The sequence below is a fragment of the Vanellus vanellus genome (genome assembly GCF_965231255.1).
Source record: "Vanellus vanellus genome assembly, chromosome: 1".
NCBI classification, from domain to species: Eukaryota; Metazoa; Chordata; class Aves; order Charadriiformes; family Charadriidae; genus Vanellus; species Vanellus vanellus.
The window spans coordinates 1,390,925-1,414,461 of record NC_138905.1 but is presented as its reverse complement, the minus strand read 5'-3'; the positions used below and the strand labels follow the sequence as shown (position 1 = coordinate 1,414,461).

At 48.8% G+C, this 23,537-nt stretch overlaps 1 protein-coding gene across 1 annotated transcript; it reads right to left on the bottom strand.

The window, feature by feature from the left end:
- Nucleotides 1–1,873: 1,873 nt before the first annotated feature.
- Nucleotides 1,874–23,226, bottom strand: STRIP2 (striatin interacting protein 2). The gene is made up of 18 exons (XM_082483212.1): nt 23,130–23,226; nt 22,813–22,933; nt 22,437–22,505; nt 22,217–22,323; nt 21,972–22,099; nt 21,595–21,780; nt 20,143–20,366; nt 18,767–18,832; nt 17,574–17,637; nt 16,407–16,478; nt 16,060–16,134; nt 14,740–14,837; nt 14,075–14,201; nt 11,916–12,016; nt 9,792–9,858; nt 6,283–6,387; nt 5,685–5,889; nt 1,874–2,331 (listed from the first exon to the last, which is right to left on the bottom strand). The coding sequence occupies exons 1-18, from the start codon at nt 23,209–23,211 to the stop codon at nt 2,081–2,083; spliced, it is 2,148 nt and encodes a 715-aa protein (XP_082339338.1). The 5' UTR covers nt 23,212–23,226; the 3' UTR covers nt 1,874–2,080.
- Nucleotides 23,227–23,537: the final 311 nt, after the last annotated feature.

Below are 23,537 nucleotides of genomic sequence, written 5' to 3'. Positions count from 1 at the left end.
ATTTCTGATTCTTTAATAATTCATTCATTCCATTGTCCCCTTGAAGAAACTCTTACCTTCATGATCTTGGTTTATTAAGACTATAGGGATTTGGATACATTGATAGTACTTCCTTTACATTCACGCTTAGTTGTTGGGGAATTAGATTGCTTTCTTGATCACTCTAAAGCAGAGAACACCAGAGGAATCATAAAGCAAGGGGTGTAATATGGTTAACCAGAAAAAAAACACAGCAGACTCTTTCAGTGTTGGGTCACCATGTGAAGGAAGGAAAAAAGGAACCAACGGTGCTGGAGAGGTGTCCCTTGTGTCAGGATATGTGATGCCACATGGAGGTACAGCTAAATTCCCAGGACCCTGGCCTGAGGGGGAAATCACACATTTGGTGGGAAAATATGAGAGAAAATACTGCAAAGAAAATCCTGAATTTTCCAGCTAGTCCTGGGTTCTGGACTGTAGTATATGCTGAAAATAGTAGTATTTATCCTGCATTTCTACTTCTTAAATATTTAACAGACCCTTCAGATGTTTGCCGTCTCTAGTTGGGGTTTGTTAATTTATTTGTCTTTATCAAATCGTTAGTTTATGTACTCCCGGTAGGCTCTAGGAAACGTAGGGAAATGCTAGGGAAAGGGAGCTAAAGTACAGATGCTGAAATGACTTGTCCAGAGCTACAGAGCTCTCCCAGTTCTGGGATCCCATAGACAGCACCGTGCTTCCATTATAGATTGTACATCTGTTTTTCATGCCTTACAGCCTGGAGAGGCTTTATTTATTTTTAAATAACTTTTTATTTTTTAACAAGCACAACCACTGTGAAAACATCTACAGTCCATAATTCTGTTTTTCTTTTTTAGAGTTCTATAGATACACCAGAACAGAACATCCAAAGTATGTCAGACAGAAGACCTTTCCTCAGCAGAGAGAAGGTGGATATGGGCAGGGGTGAAAGCTGAGTTTATGGGTTGGTTTGTTGGGGGTGGTTTTGTCCTTTAAAAACAACAAAAAACAACAGCAATGGAAGCATTTAAATTAAGGTGCAGGAAGAAAAAAGCTTAAGTAAATGTATGTGCTTTAAAAGTTGCTCTGGTTTATTTTGAACAAAAGCATATTTGAAAAGGTGAGCGGGTTTACTAATGCTATTTCTTTGAAAAATACCTTTTACAAACCACATTAAGGAAACATTCTCAGTTTCATTCCACAGCAATAAGCACAAATCCTGTCATAACAAATATTTGTGGTTTTATCACTTGTGTGCGTGATATATCGACAACGGTATGGCCTAAGTGTTTGCCTGCACTATATTAACACATGCTTCTTTCACAAAAGCCACACTCCTGGTTTTATGGCAGGGAGGAGGTTAGATCCAGGACTCCCTGGGCTGGACTGGTAAAATTTTGTAGAGAAAATTGGTGGGTTGTACAATCCCAATGGTAGCAATGCCAGCCCAGGGATGAGAGGTAATGTCTCCTTTGGTCAAGCCCACCTGTCACCTCTGATTGAGACTGTCACAGGCAGTGCCATGCATTTCTTATTTTCAGCTTCACGAGGGAAGCTGGTTCGTGGCAGTAGGGTGTTTGAAGCACGTTATCAAACTGCCATAACTGAATAAATGAAAAATTAGGCAGAGCGTGTTGCATTTGGGAGAGATGAAAACCTTTCACAGTTGAGATACTCTTACAACAAACTTACATGCGTGAACTAAGCTAAGAGACAGACCTGGACCCTGAGCTCCTGTACGCTGGTGTCAATCTGCAGTAAAAACCAGGTAAGCTCACTCTTGACACTGCCACTAGCGTGACACTGGAACCTGGTCTGTGGCCTCTATGCAAGTCTATTGATGGTCCATATGGTCTCCAAGAAGTCACAGGGAAGGGATGACCTCCAAAAAGATGGCAGTTGTGTACTCCGGGGTGTCTGAGTAGATACAAAGAGGCTTGGTCTCTTTGGAAAGACTTCAATTTTTTTTTTTCCAGCTGTGCTTAAGAACTCTCAGAGCCAAAACAATCTTCCTTTCCTCAGCCTGTAGCACCTTGAGTCCTTATTGAGGTGGAAACAGGGGCAGGTGAAGGTGTTGCTCTCACTGGTAGTGCAGTAGCTCCTCCCAGCGAATGGGCTGGGAAAACACCTCCCGCTCCAGCCAGAGTTCATAGGAGTAGTGGAAGTCTTCCGGGAGCTCCAGCCGCTGTCCCAGCACGCTCTGCAGGCAGTTGTCCACCGGTGCAAACTCTGAGTCTTGAGGTTTGTCGTATCTCCGGCTGTTGAAGGCTTCAATGTTGGCTCTCAGGGTGCATTCTTCAGCTTGGAAATCCCATGGTCTGGCATCGATATCTACATTGAAGGAGAAACAAGACCAAAGCATTATGGAAAAAGTAATTCTGATAAGAACGAAGATTTATGTACACATTTTAATTTAAGGTATTTAAATGAAATATGTTAAAATCACTTGTAAATTAAGCAGTGTCAGAAAGCTTCCTATAGAAATACATTTATTTCTGCTCTATAGTGTGCTTTAAGGACTCTGTAATTACCAAGCTCCTGCTTTTTTTTTTTTTTTCAGAAAGGCCCCACCACTTCTACTGAAACTGTCTGCAGATGTCTGAAGCAGAGATCAAGATTAAATGTATGTAGCTAAAACCTGGCAAGCTTATTATGAGCTACTGAAAACAAAGTTTTCTAAAATTTGGACAGATTTAACTATGACTGATGTCGAAAAGCTAATAACTGGTTGTAATAACCATGACATTTTAATATTAATATATTAATATTACACAATATGTAATATTATGGAAACATATAGCACGTTAAAAATACAGTATTTTGAAAGTTGTTTTCTATGAGTTCTAAATCAATATGAAACAGTCATTCTCTTGATAAAAGTTCAGTAAATTCGTTGGCAAGGCTCAGCAGTGCTTCAGGGTGGGAAAGGTCTGAGCTGAGTATCAGTACTGACATACAAAGATAAAAATAAACACTCCAGGAAAAGCCCTTCCAGATCGCGTCTCTGGAAGCCAAGTGCTTCCCTGGCAAACTGTCCAGGCAAAGATGCAGTCTCTGCTAAGCAGAGAATTGCGCAGTTGAGTGTTGTATTATGTTGCTGATATTAACTCTTTTGGGGGAAGTGGGACAGACACAACAATTTATCCTTTGGATGTGTCTTAAAATTGCATTATTCTCAATATTGCCATGTAAATTCAGTTGTTACAGCAAACCCTTGCTCCAAGGCAGGTGACATAGGTAGCCACCTTCAGCTGTTTAGGAGCTGGGTATCCTGTATCCCGTAGCTGTATCCCGTTAGCGGCCTAAAGAAGCCCTGCTGCTGTATTCAATCCCACAGGGAACAATCAGCATGCTAAGAAAGACAGCAACAGGACAGAAATCGCAGAAAAACACAGGAAGTCCCCAGTCTTCTAGCCTTCCCACTGTTTGATCATTTGAGGAACTCCACTAGCCCTAGAGTGAAATTCATAGTCACAGAATGGTTTGGGTTGGAAGGGACCTTGAAGATCGTGTAGTCCACCCCCCTGCCCTGGGCAGGGCCACCTCCCCCCAGCCCAGGTTGCTCCAAGCTCCGTCCAACCTGGCCTTGAACACCTCCGGGGATGGGGCAGCCACAGCTTCTCAGGGCAACCTGAGCCACGGGCTCACCACCCTCACAGTCAAGAATTTCTTCCTGACATCTAGTCTGAATCTCCCCTCTTTCAGTGTGAAACTCCTCCCCCTTGTCCCATGGCTCCCCTCCCTGATCCAGAGTCCCGCCCCAGCTCTCCTGGAGCCGCTTTCGGGACTGGAAGAGGCTCTAAGGTCACCCTGGAGCCTCCTCTTCTCCAGGCTGAACAACCCCCTCTGTAAGCCTGTCCTCCCAGCAGAGAGGCTCCAGCCCTCGCAGCATCTCGGTGGCCTCCTCTGGCTCCACTCCACCAGGTCCATGCCTCTCCTGTGCTGAGGCCCCCGAGCTGGAGGCAGCACTGCAGGGTGGTCTCCCCAGAGCAGAGCACAGCAGCGGGGCAGAATACCCTCCCTCGCCCTGCTGGCCACGCTGCTGGGGATGCAGCCCAGGATGCTGGGGGCTTTCTGGGCTGCCAGTGCACGTTGACAGCTCATGTTGAACTTCTCATCACCCAACACCCCCAAGTCCTTCTCCTCAGGGCTGCTCTCCATCCATTCCCTGCCCAGCCTGTGCGTGGGATTGCTCTGACCCATGTGCAAGACCTTGCACTTGGCCTTGTTGAACTTCATGAGGTTGGCATGGACCCACGTCTCCAGCCTGTCCAGGTCCCTCTGGATGCCATCCCTCCCCTCCAGTGTGTCAACTGCTCCACATAGCTCAGTGTCATCAGCAAACTTGCTGGGGGTGCGCTTGATCTCACCATCCATGTTACCAACAAAGATGTTAAACAGTGCCGGTCCCAGTACTGACCCCTGAAGAACACCACTCATCACTGCTTGCCACTTGGCCATCGAGCCATTTGCCGCAACTCTTTGAATGAGGCCATCCAGTCAACTCCTTATCCACCAAGAGGTCCATCCATCGAATCCACGTTTCTCCAATTTCGAGACAAGGATGTCGTTCAGGACAGTGTCAAATGCTTTGCACAAGTCCAGGTAGATGATATCAGTTGCTCTTCCCTTATCCACCAACACGGTAACACCATCATAGAAGGCCACCAAATTTGTAAGGCATGATGTGCCCTTAGTGAAGCCATGTTGGCTGTCACCAATCACCTCCTTATTTTCCATCTGCCTTAGCATGAACCCACGTGCCAGTTGTTGCAGCAACTGGGTGTACTTACAAGGGAATCAGAGTATGTGGTCTGATGCATCCCATGAATCCAAACATGAGGAACATTGAAAACTTCATAACTTCTCTCAAAAAATACAGATTCAGACTACACCAGAGCTTCAGCTCGAGGATTCTGAGCATCTGCACGGCTGGGCTGTAACTGCTGTTGTTTCTCAGGTGCGAGCTGCAGAGCTGTCAGTCAGATTTTCACTCCGCAGCTATCCTAAGCGTGCAGATATAGTGTGGATACCAGGACAGTTTAATCGCTTGATGGCAAAAGTGATTTGGGAATGCAAAAGTGCAGGCTTGGTCTTGGCAGAAACTCTTGTGTTGGAGCTGACCATGTCCCATCCTGATTTGATTATTCCTACCTCTCCTCATGCAATCAATTACCTTCTTGCCCTCTACAGCTCCCTGAAATGAGGGTGTAACGAAGGGGCCCAGTCTCTTGTCCCAAGTAACAGGCAATAGGACAACAGGAAACAGCCTCAAGTTGCACCAGAGGAGGTTTAGATTGGAGATTAGGAAAAATTTCTTCACCCAAAGGGTTGTCAAGCATTGGAACAGGTTGTCCAGGGAAGGGATTGAGTCACCATCCCTGGAGGTATTTAAAAGAGGGGTAGATGTGGTGCTGAGGGACATGGTTTAGTGATGGGCTTGGCGGTGCTATGGTAACAGTTGGACTCGATGATCTTAAAGGTCTCTTCCAACCGAAATGATTCTATAATTTGTTCCCTCCTGATGTTGCTGAACAGAGCTGTAAAGCTTTTGAAAAAATCTCCAATACTGACCCAAACAAGTTTATGGGATCCTAACAGGTCATAGGCCAAATCACATCAAACCCCCTGTGTGCTGATTTCAGCACCGCACGCAGAGAGGATGCTTCCCTGGCACTACTCACCGTTGCCATAAGCCCAGTCATCGTTCATGCGGTGCCGCACCTTCTGGTAAATGGCAGACATGGTTTTCATGTTGCTCTTTCTCCACTGGCGCCCCAGGTATTTGGTCTGGATTTTCAACAGCTTGAGGACATACAGCTGCATCATGGCCTGCTTCACCTTCAGAGCTCGTTTCAGTATTGGGGCCGACTTAAAGACTACCAGCATCTGTCAAGAAATCAACACAAATCTACGCAATGTGTTCAAGAAAGCCACACGAGTACTGCCTGCGCAGCTTTGGGCACTAACACCTGGGCCACGTATGGTACAAACCCCAAGCAGATAGAACAGGAGTGCTCAACATAACCAACACTTGCTGCAGGGGGCTTGAAGGTCATAGAAATAGCTATTATTTACAGAAGAAAAAGTATTTCTGCATTTAAGGCTCAACCTGTGAAATAAAAACAGGCAGCTTATGAAGCAGCAGAAGCCCTGGCACTGCCAGGAGAAACTCTCAGCAGAGAGGCTGGGCTGAAACTCATGGCGTACAGCCGGGGACACGCTCGAGGTGCAATGCTGGCAGCCCACGGCAGGTCTCAGAGAGATGGGACATCACCTTACCATTGTCCTCGAGTGTTTCCACTTGGTCAATTTGTTGAGGATCCTCAGCAAGTTAATGCAGGAGAATAAATTTCTCCAGCAGAACTGGTTGTTGTCTCCGGCTTCCTGCAAAGCAGAGAAGGAAAAGCGTAACCCCAATGGCCGCATTCAAGAGCACTGCCACAGAGACATCCTTGTGCAGCAAGTCTTTATTTTTACTATCTGCAGAAGTCTTATTTCCAATGGAAAGTGAGCAGCGGAGCTACCTCCTCGCTTGGGTTGTCATCATGCTGCTGAGAAGCCAACAGATTCTGGGGAAAACCGTTGTGAAAGACTCAGATGTAATCAGTGTTTTAATTTGCATTTTGGTTTAGAGTAAGAGCTAAGATAAATCACATCATTCCGTTTTGGGAAAAATATATTGTGGTAGATTTGTATTCGTTGTTTACAGCCAGAGAGCAAATTACAGCCTAGTGATCACCACTGCTTAGAAAACAGTTTTTGTTAATTATATGAATTAATTCATAAATTACTGCATGCTTAGAGGACATATTACAGACAAATAAAAGGAAATCACATAACAACGCAGGATGACAAATGGCAGCATTTGTATCAGAAGGACAAGACTTTTCTGTAACAAAGATCCCCTCCGGCTTAAGTGTAGCTCGTCTATTATTTTAAGTATTAGCTAAATGTAAGCACCCCCAGCTCCAGCTTGCGTAAATATTGCCCATGGCACATTTGAGCAGTAATTCCACCACTATGGTAACTTGCTTTCTGTTTGAACAGCACTGAGCACAGCGTAAGTGTCCCACAAATAACCTGTTTGGGGTTGAAAGCAGAAAAAAAGTGCTGCTTAATTTATAAACCGCTTACAGCCAGCTATAGCCTTAACAACTCATGGAAAAAACTGCAGCATGTTGCATGATCCAGGTTCTGGGCATCCTTGGGAGGAGAGTTTGGGGATGACCTCAGGAAAACTAGATTGACCCAAGGAAAATCCCGCCAGCATAATGCCTGTGTTCTTTAAAGCAAGCACAAAACCTATCATTTCAGTAAGCTATTGTACGTATAATTTTTAGAGGCCAATGAGAAAGTGCTTCTGGCTTACTTAATGCTGGGATTTGGTAAAAGCCACTCCAAGCCAATGCACTTTTCTGCCAGCAGAGGCTACATCTGTGCTGCAGGCTCCTGCGCACACAGTGGTGCTTGCACAGCAGAGCGCAGTGGCAGGATGTTACCGAGATGTCAATGAGGTATCACTGAGGCGCTCGTGGATGCTGGGTGCAGCTCTGGGGGTACCAGCTCAGGAGCAGTGGCTGCGCGGTTTCATATCGGTGCCCAGTCCTAATCTGCTCCCTCTGCACCAAGTAGTTTTTCCAAAAAGACGCCAGTAGAATAATTTAATACCCATTTCATAAGCAGCTGGATTTATTTTTGTCACCAATCTGACACTGTCTCTATTGCTGCAAGTAAGTGAGAGTCTTCCATCAGATTTACGGAAGGAGGGAACAGGCTAAACAGGCTTAATCCCCCTTTTACCCCCATCTCCTGTTACCCTCCCCCCGGCACCGCAACATGCTACAGCAGGGTCCCCTGCAGCCCCCTCCCCAAACAGAGGGAGCTGGAGGGGAGCGACAGCCCCATGACAGCAGAGGGGAGATGGGGACGGGCAAAGAATCAGAGCCGGTCCCACAACGATGGGAGAAGCCCCTGCTACCTCGCTGGGACTGCAGCCACTCCTGATTTACACCATGGGGGGACAGCAGTTACCCCACAGTCAAAGGGTCCTTCCTCTGGAAACGGCACTGCTGAACTCATCCTGGTTTTCCATGGAAGTAAACCCAACACACATGATCCTGCGTTCAACCCACTGAAAGCACAATCATCCGTTATAGCCACTAAGAAATGTGTCACAGCTGGGATGTTAAAATCAATGCATCGGAGAGGGAAAAAAAAGCTAAAACAACGCGTAATATGTTGGCTGAAGAAACATAAATACATGCACAAGTGTATGCCTCTCAAGTACCAGGGCATGTTTAATTTCTATTAAATCCTCACATTCGTGGGTATTCTCCCAAAGATGAACACACGTGGTGAAATTCAAGTTAGTTTCTACATATTTTCTAATTAATTTAGTCTCCCATGAGGCTAACATCCCTGTCTGCTGGAGGAAAGTGATGAGGCAATGTTGTTTAATGCAACAGCTCCCAAACTAGGGACCAGACCCTACTGGGAAAGCATAACTGAGAATATTTTCCCTAAGCTCAGTTCAGTCTTCTCCTACAGCCATAAAGTTTAGCGTGAGCGTAAGGATTAGCATGAGTGACGGGAGCGCTCAGCGACATGTCGCTAGATGTCCCCATCGGGCCACAATGCGTTTGGTGGGAGCCTGGCAGGGCTGGACAGGCACCCAGCCTGGCCAGGACACTCAGCCTTCGGCAAGCAGCCCATGGACCAACAAAAACAGGGGACTGATCCCCTTGATAAGGAGGTAGGTGGTGTCCAGGAGCTGTCACCCCGAGCAGGCACCCAAAAGAAGGCAAGAAGCACTGGTGGAAAGGCACGTGGGACAGCGGCAGAGGACTGAGCCAGCACGCCGGCCACGTGTGACCGTCCCACACGTGCTCCACAGCGGGTTTTTATATAAATTTGATCTGTCATAATCAACTCACGGCACGAATTTGCATCACAGCGGCACATCAGAAATGCCGTGGCTGCAGTGGCAATAAAATCAGTTTTGCTGTCCCGGCTGACCGCAGCCTTGGAGGGATTTGTGAGCACCTTTGGCTCGTAGATACTAGGGAATATCTTTCACTTTGTTTTCATGATTTTAACCTTTATAAAGCTAAGGAAAATTACATAGGCGTAAGATTTTAGCAGCCAGGCAACATAGATCATCCCTGCTTGGACTGGTTTTAGTCAGGCTCCTTCATAATGATTCCTCCATCATTTAGGGTCTCCCTCCGCTCTGATCCCACTTCCCAGTCCTGTTCTGTGCCCTGTCTGAGTCCAACCTATTCTGCATTTGAATTATTGCAGTTATGAACCCGCCAGCATTAATGTCTCACCTGTACTCCATGTATTCACACAGCCCATCGTGCTGGCCGGTCTCCATAATACTTAGGCTCCTCTCCATTGGGAATTTGGTTCATTCCTTCATCTACTGGCATCTTATGAAACGTGAGTGCTCAGAGCAATTTAAACCCGCGAAGCAACGGCCTCTGGGCAAACCCTTTTTAAAAGCAGGCTCTCTCTCTTCTCGTTTGGAGAAGCAAAAGGGAAAACTCTAACCCCAACTCTTTTTATGGGTGCACAACACCGGCAGTGCCTCCTCCCCACCTCCTCATAGCTGATAGCGAGTCAGAATAGCAACAGGAGGAATTTTCAAGTCTGGAGGGGGGAAAAAGTCTAATTTTGGAAAGGTTGAGGGTACAGAAAAAGAAGACAAGAAAAAGAAACCAAAAATCCTTCCTCACCCTCTCGCACACAGCAATACTGGTTACAAGGACCCTTTCTGTGCTGCTTACCAGACTTTCAGCAGTGAGCTCGGGCAAATCATAGACTGTACAATGCGGGTAATCCAGGACGGAGATGCTGTGAAAGACGGGAAAGAAGCGACTTGTTAAGAACCAGGTAAATACGAAAGCAACTTTTTAAGATGATCTATGTGATTATGCCCAGCAACCTGGAGCATCTTCCCTGTGCTTGGGGTTTGAACTGCAATGGCAGCACTGCCTTATGCAGCAAGCAGTTTGGATGGGCAGCAATCCTGTCTCCAGCAAGCCACGTTGGGCACGTGAACCAGCCCGCAGCCGGTGCCACGCAGACGTGCCTCCCTCCAGCACTTCCGACTGCACAGACGACATCCAAATGGGCTCCCAGCCTCACTGCTGCCTCGCGTCTCAGCTTAATGGAGCACATCAATTCCTCTTGGCTCCAAAACTCATCCTGAGTGCATTTAATAAGGACTCAAAGGATTTGGATCCATTAAGACATGACAGATTAGTTATTCATATGCATATTTAAAAAAAAAGGAAAAAAAAATCCCAAACAGATCTTGGGTTAAAAGGGAGATATCTGATTACCAGCAAGAAAATTCACAATGAGGGCATGAGGTCTTTTGAAGCCCTCCAGGCATATTGCCTTTGTAAAAGTAGCCAATAAAAAAAACAAGTCTATGTATATGTAAAGTATATATACATACAGGCACACACACTGATGCTATCTGTGCCCTGCAACGTGCACCATTCTAAAATGAGGTGTGCACTATAACACAGCTTCCATTCCTGTGTTCCCTTTTGTTTGCTACTTTTTGATTTTAAGTTCAGCAGCTGAGCAACAAGCTGACTTGTAACGATCACTGAGTCAGAGGCAATCCAGGATGAGACCCAAGGTCAGGACATCCCCTAAAACCGTCTTCACTTAAAGCGTTTGGCCCCGGAAGGGCTTGTCTGACTGCAGGGACAGATGCTCCTTGCTGGCTCCCTCCCTTCACCATCCTAAAACTGGAAGTGCTGTGCAGATACAAGCAGGAGAGCTCAGAGGGCGTCAGCTTGGGACCAGAAGCCCCATGGCTCATTTGCTGCAAGTCGTCGTTGTACTGGCATCACTTCTGATATTTCCACTGGACTCGGGTCCATACATCTGAACGCGACAAAACCCCGCGATCCTTTTCCAGGGCAGTGCCCGACATTGTTCGCCACTGCCTGACAAAGCGGTACTCTGGGCTGGGCAGAACGGTAAAACCTCCCTGGATCAGAGCATCCAGTTGCAAACCTCTCATTTCACAGGAGCTTATCCTGCCTGCGAAACCTCCATCAGAAAGCAGAGGAGAGACCTAAGTGCTCCTGGGCTACGTTTTCTCCTCACTTATGTGCCTTTAAAGCACAGGTTGAAAAGTGGAAATGTTTATCAGCAAGAGAATTAATATATTACTTTGTATTTTTCCATGCATGCCTTCTCACACATATACAACCGTACCATGCAGGAGACAGACCAGACAGACATGCAGCTGAAGAGCAACAAAAAGAGCATCAAAAAGCAACAAAAAGGATCTTTTCCTCATTCCAACAGCAACATCCCCTGCGGTGCTCCCCTCCAAATGGGGAAATCCTACCCAGTCCTACCGAGTTGTGAAAGTGTTGCGCTCTTTCTGTTCTCACGTTGACTTGCAGTAGTCCAGCCAGTCCCTATACAGACTCAAAACAGGGCTAGTGTCTTCTCAAATCGCAAGTAAAAGTCAGTGACAACTATGCAAAACCTGAAGAAGTCAGGAAAGCTGAATTATAGCTAGATAAAGTGGAAAATACCGAGAAGACTCTACCCTATGTGGCCTTTTTGGGGCTGTGGCCCACAGATATCTGGTGGCACTGGACTACTTTCCAGGAGTTCACATAAAGATGAAAACAATCCTACTGTCAGCAAGGGAGCCGGGTCTACGTGTATTTTAGTAGTCCAGCAAGAGACTGGAAAACCCCCATCCAGTCCTCCTCATTAACCAGAAGGGATTGCTCCCCTCCAGTGTATTCCTGTAGTGGAGAGCATATTGCCCCAAAGCCGTGCTAGGTAGGGACCAGAGGTCACGGTCCCACCGCGTGTTCCTCATGCACAAAGCCTCCCATCATCTCTCTCTTCCCCAGAAGCGGCTGTACCTGTTTTTGGCAGTGATATAAGACATGATGTTTTGGTTGAAGAACTTCAGGATCAGCGGGATGCAGTTGGCAAACACCAAATGCTGGGACACGTACTCAAACTGAGGAAGAGAAGTGAAATGGGTCAACGTTAGCTGGGACAACTGGGAGCATCAACCTGGGAATGGAAACCCATTTCCAGCCGAAGGCAAAGCAGTCTTGATGGTTTGCTCTAGGCACCTGGCAGACCATCTTCCCCTTGCAGAAGTCTGCTGTATAAGGCTTGCATCACATACAGCAACTCCCACCGGCTGGAAAACTCTATTTGCCATAGAGTGGACACACAAACTTTATGGCAGTGGTTTAGGAATAGCTGCACCCCATGACTGCAGTGTAGCTTTTCAAAATAAAATCTGTGGCAAAACAGTACGTGAGGAAGAGGAAAGGAGGAGATGTAGCTATTGCATGAGAAAATACAATAATTCCTATTGCAGTCACACGCTAACCCCATTCGCTTCTAAAATTTTGACTGAAAAACATACCCTTACCTTCATATACGCTTTCAATTTCTCTCGTGCTCTAAACATTAAATGGTCCGGGTACGTACAGCTGCATAACACAAGAAATCTCTACTGTCCTCGAAAGAGACAGACACACATAGCTGCAATATCCTATCCTATCCTACCCGTGCCTCCACTAACCTGCAATCAACATCCCAAATTTGCGAGCGAAGAAACAGTTTGTTCCTACACATCTCAGCTCAGCCTGGTACAAGCTGTCGACACTCAGTACCCCACCGATGACACACCGCCACCGTTATTTGCGAGTGAGTAATCAGCAGTCCCTGCTAACTGGGATCTGGGATCTCACTGCTTTGAAATGCAGCTGCCAGGGACCAGTATGTTATATAGGATTGGACCGAAGATAATGCTGAAATACAATAATTTGGTGGTGTTTCTCTGTCGGCATAAGAAATGCCAAATCTCAACAGAACCAAGACAAAAACCCCCATGATGTGTGTTGGTGTGCAGGTCCGTGTGGTTGCTGCTGCACCGACGTGGCACAGGGTGACCCCCAGCAGAGCCTGGACCAGCCACGCTCTCCACTACTCTCCACTGCCTCCATCGATGCTGGAAGCATCAGCTCAGCCCCCGCAGTGGTTTTTGGGGTGGTCGTTGAGAGCAGCTTTGTCACTGAAAGAAATTATGATGGCTCACCCAAAATCAGACACAAAAGAAGAATCGGGGGGAGAAAACCCCACAGCTTTCTCCAGATTTAGCACCAGACCGCCAGAGTCCTCCTGCCACGGAGGAAGAAATGAGAGGAGCCGTTTTGGGGGTGAAGCGAGAAAAGTTAGTGAAGGGATGCGGGGGGACCCAGAATAAATGTAGGATTTTAAATATGTGGGGGTTTCTTTCATTTTATCCAATCCAATATATGGATTTATATTTATCCTCAGATAAATATCGGTGGGCTTCATAACACAGGTGGATTTGTACCATGCTGAAACCTTTAAAAGAAAAACAATAATTATAAAACATTAATTGTGTGACTTGCGGAATGGGTGCAGAACTGGGCCCAGGCCACAGCTCCAATCAGTCCTTGGTCCTTTTTTAAGCCCTCATGCGGGTGCAGTTCGATTGGTGCCATGCAGATGAAACAAAAATCAGATTGCATCTAGGACCCAGATCTCCAGGCTCTGTTGAAACTGGAGCCCCAAGAACTTGATCCTGCTGAGGGACAGACGACCAGATTAGTTGACCTCGTGAAGTGCTACTCAGCACTATTTCTGGTCATTGGAGACAAGAAAGAGCAAAAGAGGGTCTTGTCTAACTCCCATCCCCTTTCCCCTTCTGCTGAGGAGGCTCGTGCTCGTGCTATCTCCTAAATTTTAATCTCATCAGCCAGGTTGTGAATTTTTTCAGAAGTCTGAAAACTCTTCCCATGTGAGTGGAAATGATCCTGTCAAAACACGGTCAGAGATATATTGCAGGCAGATTATCCCCGCCTGAGTAACCCTATACAAATCCTGGCCCGGGGCTACGGTTCACTGCTACGGAAAAGCGATCTGCAGCTTCTCATGGAAACCCTTCCTGGAGAGGTCTTTTAGGAGAGGGTCTATCAGGACACACCGGCTTCAAGACCAGCTCGGTAATAGCCAACCCCTTTTCTATGCTCACCTGGTAGATGTGATTCAGCTTGAAGTGCTTGAGGAGCAGCAGCAGCAAAGCCGAGATGCTCTTCACGATGATCTCTTTGTGTCTGTTCACGTCAATCCCCAGTTTCATGCTCTGCAGAACAGTGATGCTGCATTCGAGGGAAAGAAGGCAACAGCACAGTGGGTATGGGAGCAAGGAGGACTAAGGGACTGTTGAGCTCTTATCCATATGGACAGGCTCTACAGAAACAGGGACCTTTGCTTGCCCCCGGGACTCCCTTTTCCATCCCCTCTTTTCTGGTGACACTGAAGTGCACTAAAAAAGGAAAAAAAAAGCTGATTGCTCTCTGCCAGCAATCCTGGGGGACCGGTATGAAGGACACCTGCCATATGTTCACGTCTTTATGATTTGTGTCAATTAGCATGATTTTATGATTTGTGTCACTTAGCTAGCAGAGCACAGCGGCTGCTGACTGCACTCGAATTGTTACGCTCCTGAAAAAGTGGCACTCACATCCTTGGCCTTCACCCCTCTGCCCTGGCAGCAACAGTAGCTTGCACCTATCCAAGCAGACGTCCCCAAATCTGGAGCCCCTCGAACCTATTGGCAAACCCCAACTCCCCTGCTTGGTCAAGGACCTTGTGGCAAAGCTGGGATGGCTGGTGGCCACCTCCTCAAGCACTTACGGCATCTCTTCAGGCAACACGTCTGCCAGGATGTTGATAGAGTCAGTCTTGGCTTTAGAGGTGGGTGCTGCAGCAAGGAGGATCTTCAACAAAGCTATCTGCAGGGGAGGACAGATGTGGAGGGATGCTCCCAGGAAAGGGCATTCCTTCCTTCTCCTTCACTTGCTGAAACTGGACAACTTCAAGCCAACACTACAGGGTTTCAGCTCACCGTGATGGACTGACTATGCCAAGGCTCAACCTCTCCTTTTGTACTCTGGACAGGCCAAGGGTGGGAAGCATGGCAGCTCTGTTTTAGCTTTAACTTAATGCATCCTGAGCACGTGAGCTCCAGTAGTATGGACACAGTAATGCAAGGGACACCTGGAGCTTAATGCATTTAAATCTGTGTTTGTCTCTCCCTACGGACAGTGCATGTGACCCAGTTAGCATCTTAGAACCACAGAATCACAAAATGGTTGCGGTTGGAAGGGACCTTAAAGATCATCTAGTTCCACCCCGTCTGCCATGGGCAGGGACACCTCCCAGGTTGCTCAAAGCCTCACCCGGCCTGGCAATGTAGCTGAATTTCAGGACACCCATTGGATTCCTCTGGGAATCTCTTGGGGCCATGGGAAGGCTGTAAAGGATGTCCCTGTAAAGAAGGTCATAACCTACAGACTCTCAACAGTTTGAATAGCTGTTGAGAGCACAGCCAGGTTGGCAGAGACCTGAAGGCATTACCACCTTGCTTGCTGAGCCACATAAAGCACGATGATGGTTTAGTTTGGTTCCTGGCCCAGCAAGCCATTACACTTGGAGATCAGCATGATATCGTAACAGAAGGTTAATCTCAGCAAGAAGGACAAAGGCTCAAAGGACCAGTGAAGTCCACAGGTTGCTTCTTGAGGTCAGAAGTGAAGATGCCTGAACCAGTGTGCAATGACTTGATGGTAAATACTACAGCTCATGTAGCTCAAGGGATGCACGGGGCCATCCCCGGCTGGTTCCCCTTGCTGTCCAGAGCGCAGGAGCCAGTTTTGAGCTCCCATCAATGTGGAGGATTTTATTCCTTGTTCTTCCACACACATCCTATTTCCCAGTCACTGACCTGTCTCCAACCATTTGACTGTGTCCCTGGGTATCTACACCCCTTGATCCTCTGAATCCCTCCTCTCTGGGCTGTACTTTCCACCCAACTCTGCTCTGGATTCCCACCAAAATCTCACCATTCAAGTCCTGAGCGTACCCCAGCATCCCCATGCTGAGCTCTGAAGCTCACAGACTGGCACCATTCCTCACTCAAAAGCTCTTCTTTACTTTTAAGAAACATGGGCTTACCATATACTGGGGGAGATGGTACAACATTGCTCGATACAAGATCTCACAAGGGGTTTCCTGGACTTCCTCTTCCCCCTAGCACAGAGAAAGAGTAGAAACAAGGGAAAATTAAGTATTTTCAGTCCACACACTTGAGATAAAATCCAGCTTGAGGACTTAGTGATGGACATAGCTGCATGCTGACTCCAGAAAGCTCCAGGGTTCCAGTGCTACATTTGATCAAGATGTGGAGTTCCAGAAAAAAGAGCATCCAATGTGTGTCCTAAGGACCATGGAGAACGTATGGATTTCTATGACACCTTGGAAATCTTCCACGTCTGTTTAAATGGGGTGCAGTAACTTCTTACCAGAGACATGGGGCACTTCTCCAGCTCCTCCTCGTTCTTGATCTGGACGTCTGAGATGGAAACGTACTTGTGCTGGCAAAATACACAGGCAGAAGTAGAGCAATGTCACAACTGAAGGACAAAACACAGTCAGCGATGACAAGAGTTGCTGATTTCAGTAGTATCTCATTAGGTGGATAGGTGACAGCAGATACATGGAGAACTCATTTTTGTGTGGGACATCCCTCTGTCCCTGAAGCACCTCACACATCATGATTACTTCAACCTACTCCTTCTAGGATCTCTCTGTAAGTAAATGGAGTAAGTAAAATGGTCTCCAGAAGGCAATCCAGACCTTAGATAGGGTCAGCTGGCCTCTGGAGGTGTCTCACTCTATGTGGAGCACTGCAGGAGCCAAGGCTGGCCATGCTTTCTCCTGGGAACAGCATAAGTCTGGGCATGTCTGTCCAAATCCAGCCCTGGAAGTCTGCCAGCTTCAAAGGACAACGTGGCAAATGCTCACCAGGATGCAGCAATGTTACACCTCGGATAAAGGCAAAGTCTGAGTTCTGGACAATCTACTTGGAATTGCAGTGAGGACTCAAGTTTTCCATTTTTTGCCCCAGTTCCTGCAGGAAGCTCCAGAAGTTTTTCCTGCCACAATTAAGAAGGGACCCTCTTACTCCCTTCAGTAACTGTGTTTCAGCTGAAGGTTAGGTGTGAGGATCCCATACCACATGTGGTGGATATTGAACCCCTCTCAAGCTGTTCACCCCTTGACCGGATTTATGGGATTGACTTCCCAAGGCAGAGAGAGTGAGAGTTCAGGCTGAAGGTGTTCCTGTACATCAGCTGAAGAGGAGCAGAAGACTAAATTCACATGAAATATTTACTGTGGGCTAAGAACATACATCTGAGGAACTTGAAACTCATTATAAGTGCTGTATCACAAACTTTATGCGTATGAGACTTGATGGTCTCCAATCCCCCCATGGCCCTGGTCATCTCGGCCACTAATTTCCCCACCTCCATGAGATCCCCACAGGTCTGATCCCACCTCAGAGCATTTGCTGAGTGCCAGGAAGCAAAAATAGCAAGGGATGCTATTTTTCAGACAAGCTGACTGCCATTCAGTAAGGCTTTCTGGGCTGCTACACCCAAGTGCCGTGCACAGAGCCACCATCTCACCTGCTTTAGCGTCTTCACGCTTTCGTGGATGGGCCGTGGTAGCCCTATCAGGGTTTCGGTGTCTCTGTGGAGGATGAAAGAAGGTAAGTACAAGGCTGGGAAGAAGATCTGCGTTTAATGCTTCCATGTCATACAAGGTAAAAGAGGGACCCTGTAGTCTGCTGAGTCTTCTGAACTCATCCCAGATGGATCAGGAATTGGGAGAGGTGTTGGTGTGAGCTGCCCACCCTCCCACCTCCTCCCCAGCAAAGCCTGCGTAAGAGAGGGCAATGTCAGGGTGAAGAACTGGGGTGAAATCACGGAATCACAGAGTTTTCAGAGTTGGAAGGGACCTCTAGAGATCACCCAGCCCCACTCCCCTGCCAAAGCAGGACTGCCCAGAGCACATCGCTCAGGACTGCATCCAGGCGGGTCTTGAACATCTCCAGAGAAGGGGACTCCCCCCCCTCCCTGGGCAGCCTGTGCCACTGCTCTGGCACCCGAACCATAAAGAAATTTTTCCGTGTATTTGAACGGAACTTCCTATGTTCCAACTTGTGCCCATTGCCCCTCGTCCTGTCACTGGGAACCATTGACAAGAGCCTGGCTCCATCCTCCTTCAACCCACCCTTAGATACTTGTATGCCATAATAAGGTCTCCCCTCAGCCTTCTCTTCCCCAGGCTAAAGAGTCCCAGCGCTCTCAGCCTTTCCTCATAAGGGAGATGCTCCAATCCCTTCATCATCTTAATCATCTTAGTTGCCCGGATTCCGGTCTCTGCATGGAGCCAGCTTGAGCCCAGCACCGCACCGAAAAATGTATATACCCTGCTGGGCCCATGCCAGGATGACTCTGCACCCGCAGCTTGATTTATTCACAAACCGGGTGATTTTCTGTGGATACCAGATTGTCCCAACTCCCTCCCTCACGAAACCAGTCTCTGGCTTGGGCCAGGGGTCACTGACTCTGGGATAGGTCTGATTTTTAATAGAAAGAGGTCCTTGGAGGCCGGCATCTCCAAGAACGTGTTTTTATAATGCTGAGTGCACTGCTGCAGCCCCAGCAAAACCCAGCACCGTGCCGCATCATCCTGGTCATGCCTTAGGCTGGTTGAGTTGAGAAAACCTGAGCTTTGTGGACACCTCCCACCAGTTAAATTGCACTGATGGGAGCTATGGGACAGACTTTGTTGGATGTACACACATAATACTCACTGTCCCAGTGTGAATCCGATGAATTTGTTCCTGCTTGCTTCCAGGAAATGCTCGATGTCTTTCTGTCTGATGGAGCAGCAGAGAAACAAAAACAGGGAGAAGGTTGGAAAATAAACATATACCAGAACACAACCTATGTTGCTCAGAAAGGACGGCAGCGTGGGACCAGCAAGAACCTTTGAGCTTTCTAGGACTGATTTCTAGAGGTCTTAATAGCAGCGGGCCAGAGCCACCATTGCTCTCGTTGGTTGGGAGCAACGTGAACCAAAACCATTTGTATTTGCTGTGCAGCTCCACGGGAGCGTGCAAATAGATGGAGAGGAGCTCTCTATGACCAACACCTTTCTATCCACTTTCTGTGCTCCTAGCACATGCATCTTCAAGTAGCATCTGCTCGCTTTGAGTGAACAAATGTTATCTCCACAGTCTGGCAGAGCATGTGCTGCTCCAAGAGAGCAAACTGACATCTTGTCCACCTTGGGCATCTTTCATGAGAACTGGTCAGGGTCTCAGCACTACAAGTAGGACACGAACCGTGAGCCAAGGGTCTCACAAGCAGAAAGAAACCCAGCTGGATTTCCAGGCACCAGCCAAGAAAAACAGTCATCATTTGATTTTGAAGCTGAGAGCATTATGTGGAGTACCATGGTACCGCGTGTGCGGAGACCCACGTGGGGAACCAGTTCTTGCCATGTCCCTGCGAGGAGTGCTCTGGATAGACACAGTTAACCCTGTCACTGCTTTCACATCAAAAAGATATATTTACTCCTGCGTTTCAAAGGTACTGGATTAAATGCAACAGCAAAAAAACTCACATGGCTTAGAGGGAAAGGGGCAGAGGTTTTCACCCTCTATTCCTAATGCTCTTCCCATATCATGTGTAGCAGAACTGGTCTTAGGAAGCGAAGGCACCAACTTTTTTATCCTCAGATGTTTTTTCTCCTATTTTTCACCTTAGAGCAAGGCCACTCGAGAAGGCTTCATCTGGCAACACAAGAGTCCCACTCAACAAGCAAGAGGAAATGTTGTTCATGAGTTCCCAAGACGATTAGTCTAGGGCCTTGCCCTACCAAGATCCACTGGTGCTCGTTGGGAAAGCTAACCCTGCTCCCACAGGGCTCCAGCACAACCTGGGATGTCCAAAATGGGATCGCCACTTATTGGCCAAGCTTTGCCATGCTCAGTTTGTAAAGCCTGGGGAAGGGCTTAGCTAAATCCAGTCTAGAAAAGACCAATTGAGACAAAAAAAGAACTGGGATGACTTCAGTTCAACTTGCCAGAGGCCAAAAAGGTTGCCACAGACTGACGTTCAGCCTGCAATGAACTCCAGGACAGGTAGGACTGGGGAGGACGGCAATGAAACCACATGGATTTACCTGACTTTGGGGGCCCAGGGGAGCCCTTTGGGGAACGACACCCTTTCGATAGGCGGGCGCTGAGCAGGCATCGCAGGGATAATCGCATCCCGCTCCATCAGGTCCAGTTCCCCCTCAATCCCGCTGTCCACATCATCGTTCTCCTCTTCATCAACTCCTGCTTCATCGTTCTTGAAGGGGTCTCTCTCGTTGTAGATATCCAAACTGTCTTGCTTCACCAGGGGCTGCAGCAGAAGGCGAAGGAGGAATTCAAGTCACTCCATTAATTTCATTTCCCTCCCAGCTGCTGGCACCAGACCTCTCCATCCTGGAAGGATCAAACTCCCAGATGTTCCTCAGGTGAGGATTTGCTTCCTAGCTGTTGCCACCAGAGCCGGGACAAGGAACCCCCTCTACCTCTAACCTTGCTGCTCTAGGATTTGTCACCTCCTTTTCCATCTGAAGCTACTATCCAACATCTCTCCCCCTAGCAAAAGAGGTGTTTTCATTCTCGGACCATAACATAGCAACTCCAAGAGTGAAGCTAAAAAAAGACAAGCTTGCTGTGAGCAGTTTGCTATTCAGTGCTTATCAGCCCTTTGCCATAGAGTCAGGATGTCCTCTCACTTCCTCTGGACCAAGTGCATCATGGGGCTGATCTGCTGCAACTGAAATTGGCAGATGGAAAACTGGCCATGAGCCGGCAACGTCCGCCAGCAACCCAGAAAGCCACCCGTACCCTGGGCTGCATCCCCCGCAGCGTGGCCAGCAGGGCGAGGGAGGGGGATTGTGCCCCTCTGCTGCGCTCTGCTCTGGGGAGACCCCCCCGCAGTGCTGCCTCCAGCTCGGGGGCCTCAGCACAGGAGAGACATGGACCTGCTGGAGCGGGGCCAGAGGAGGCCCCGAAGATGCTGTGAGGGCTGGAGCCCCTCTGCTGGGAGGACAGGCTGGGAGAGGTGGGGGGGTCAGTCTGGAGAAGAGAAGGCTCTGGGGAGACCTTAGAGCCCCTTCCAGTCCCAAAAGGGGCTCCAGGAAAGATGGGGACAAAGCTTTTAGCAGGGCCTGTTGTGATAGGACAAGGGGTAATGGCTTTAAACTAAAAGAGGGGAGATTCAGACCAGATATAAGTAAGGAATTTTTTATAATGAGGGTGGTGAGACACTGGTCCAGGTTGCCCAGAGAGGAGGTGGCTGCCCCATCCCTGGAAACATTCCAGGCCAGGTTGGACGGAGCTTTGAGCAACCTGATCAAGTTGAAGATGTCCCTGCTCACAGTCAGGGGTTGGACTAGATGGCTTTTAACTGTCCCTTCCAACCCAAACCATTCCATGATTCTATGAAACTGGAAAATGCATGAGCACTTGTGTGGGTGGAGGGAAATGCTCCCAAGCACAGGCTGGCTCCTTGAACGGATGATGATCCCCATTGGAAAAGCATCCTGGGCCGTGTGCCAGGAGGATGAGCTCGCCCTTACCCTCCGACTGCGGTGACCACGCTTCTGCTGCTGCTGCTCCATGAGCTCAATGGAGTAGGTGGGAGGCGAAGCGGCGCGCATGCTGCGCATGACCTGGATGCTGTCCTCTGGCAAGGGTGGCAGCCCCAGCTCCTCCCGCTTCCTCACCTTCATCGCCTGCAGGGCTTCAAATCCACCCAGTGTGAACTAGGGGCCAACAAGAGAGGTGAGAGAGCAGGGGGTAGACATCCCACTGGGACTGCACAGTTCTTTTGGGCTTTCTGTGCTATCCTACATAACCTCGTTACGGTTAGATTGAATAGTGGGGAACATCCAGGCTGCACCAGCGCTATTCCGAAAAGGACTGATTTCTGGAAAAAGGAAGGGTTTGCACCCACCAGAAGCACCTTCCAGAGCAGGAGCAGGACCTTCTTCATGGGGAAGTGCGGAGCGTGGCCACTGCAGAACTTGGTCACCATCGTGAAGAGCAGAAGAGCAAACGGCTCTTCTGTGTGCACGGGGAAACCTGGTGGAGAGAGGGACCAGGAACTGGTTAAGAGCAGATCCCCCATCACTGAGGTCTCCCCACTGGACCAGCATGACAAAGGGACCTGTTTAGGGCACAATGAACTCTGTGGCTCACTCAGCTCCATCCTGAAGGTCTCCCGACAGGTTTTCCACTCAGGGGGATCCGCCTCCTGCTCCACACGGATGTTCTCCACCATCAGGTACATGACACTGAGCAGCACCCTGCCGGGACAGCATGGCAGGGAGGTGACACTGCCAGGCAGAGACCACTTTGTCCCCAGAGGCTGTCCCACAGCCTCCACCCGACGTGATAGTGGGGCTCAGAGAGGGGGTACCTGAGCTCCGTGCTGTCGGCCAGCGAGATGGCCGGCTTCCTCAGAGCACTGCTGCAGGCCTGGCTGTTGCTGCAGGGAAGGGGACAAGCTCAGTGCCAGCCACCGGGCTGCTCCTCACCCCGAGTCCCAGAGGTGGAAACACCATGCTCAGGGACGTGCCATGGCTGCAGCACCTCCTTGGTCCTCGATGAGGAGGAAGGTTAGAGAAGGAGAGGGCAAGGAGGGTGGGTACAAAGAAGATGAAGAGGAGGAGGGTGAGGAGGATGGAAGAAGAGTGTGAGAAGGATGGGGAGAAAGAAGATGAAGAGGAGGGTGAGGAGAAAGAGTAAGATGAAGAAGAGGACAAGGAGGGTGAGGGCAGTGCAGTGCCTCTCACTCGATCTCCATGTTGAGGAGCTCCAGGAAGGCAGTGAAGGTTCCCAGCTGGTACAGGAGGAAGCTGTTGTGCCGAGACCAGTGCAGGACATCACCTTCGTTATCACAGTCTCCAAAGACACCTGGAGAGGCCCGAAGGGAGGCACTGGTTAGGAGGGAGCTGCCTTTGAACCCCTGGAGCACACGGGACCATCCTGGGAAGAAGCTTCACCACACTGACTTGGTGTAACCTCAAAAGAAGGCTTCTCCCAAACCCCTGTGATGAAGCCACGCAGTGGCTACGCAGCCACATCCAGACATGGGGGATGAGGTCCTTACCCTGTGCCAGGTAGAGGATGGCTCGTGCTACTTTGAGCCGCTTGTCCCTGTTGACCACTTCCAGCCCATCCAACAGGCGCATGACGTAGGCCTTCTGCTGAGCCCCATCCAGCTCCAGCCACCTCTGGCCCTGCACTGGAAAGGGGACATGACAACCAGCCGGGTGCCTCCCCAGGGGTCCCGTTCTCACCCGGGGGGGCTGCCTGGAGTCCCGGGGTGCTGAGCCCAGAGTGGTACCTTGAGTGTGAAAATCCTCCTCGAAGCATCTCCTGTTGGTGCTGAGCTCCGGCTCCTCAGTGTAGCTGTACAGCTCTGATGGAGAAAGGGGTCACCAGGGAGCCGGAGGAGTTTCACCCTCCTCCCCATTGCCAAATTCCTTGTGGGGCTCTAAAGCACCCCTACACACCC

Coding starts and splice junctions, on each gene's coding strand:
- STRIP2 (XM_082483212.1), bottom strand. CDS start 23,211: ATGCGCCTGTTGGATGGGCTGGAAGTGGTCAACAGGGACAAGCGGCTC. Junction 16,135..16,406: donor AGAAGTGCCCCATGTCTCTG/GTAAGAAGTTAC, acceptor TCTCTGTGCTAG/GGGGAAGAGGAAGTCCAGGA. Junction 14,202..14,739: donor GTGTTGCCTGAAGAGATGCC/GTAAGTGCTTGA, acceptor CCTCGAATGCAG/CATCACTGTTCTGCAGAGCA.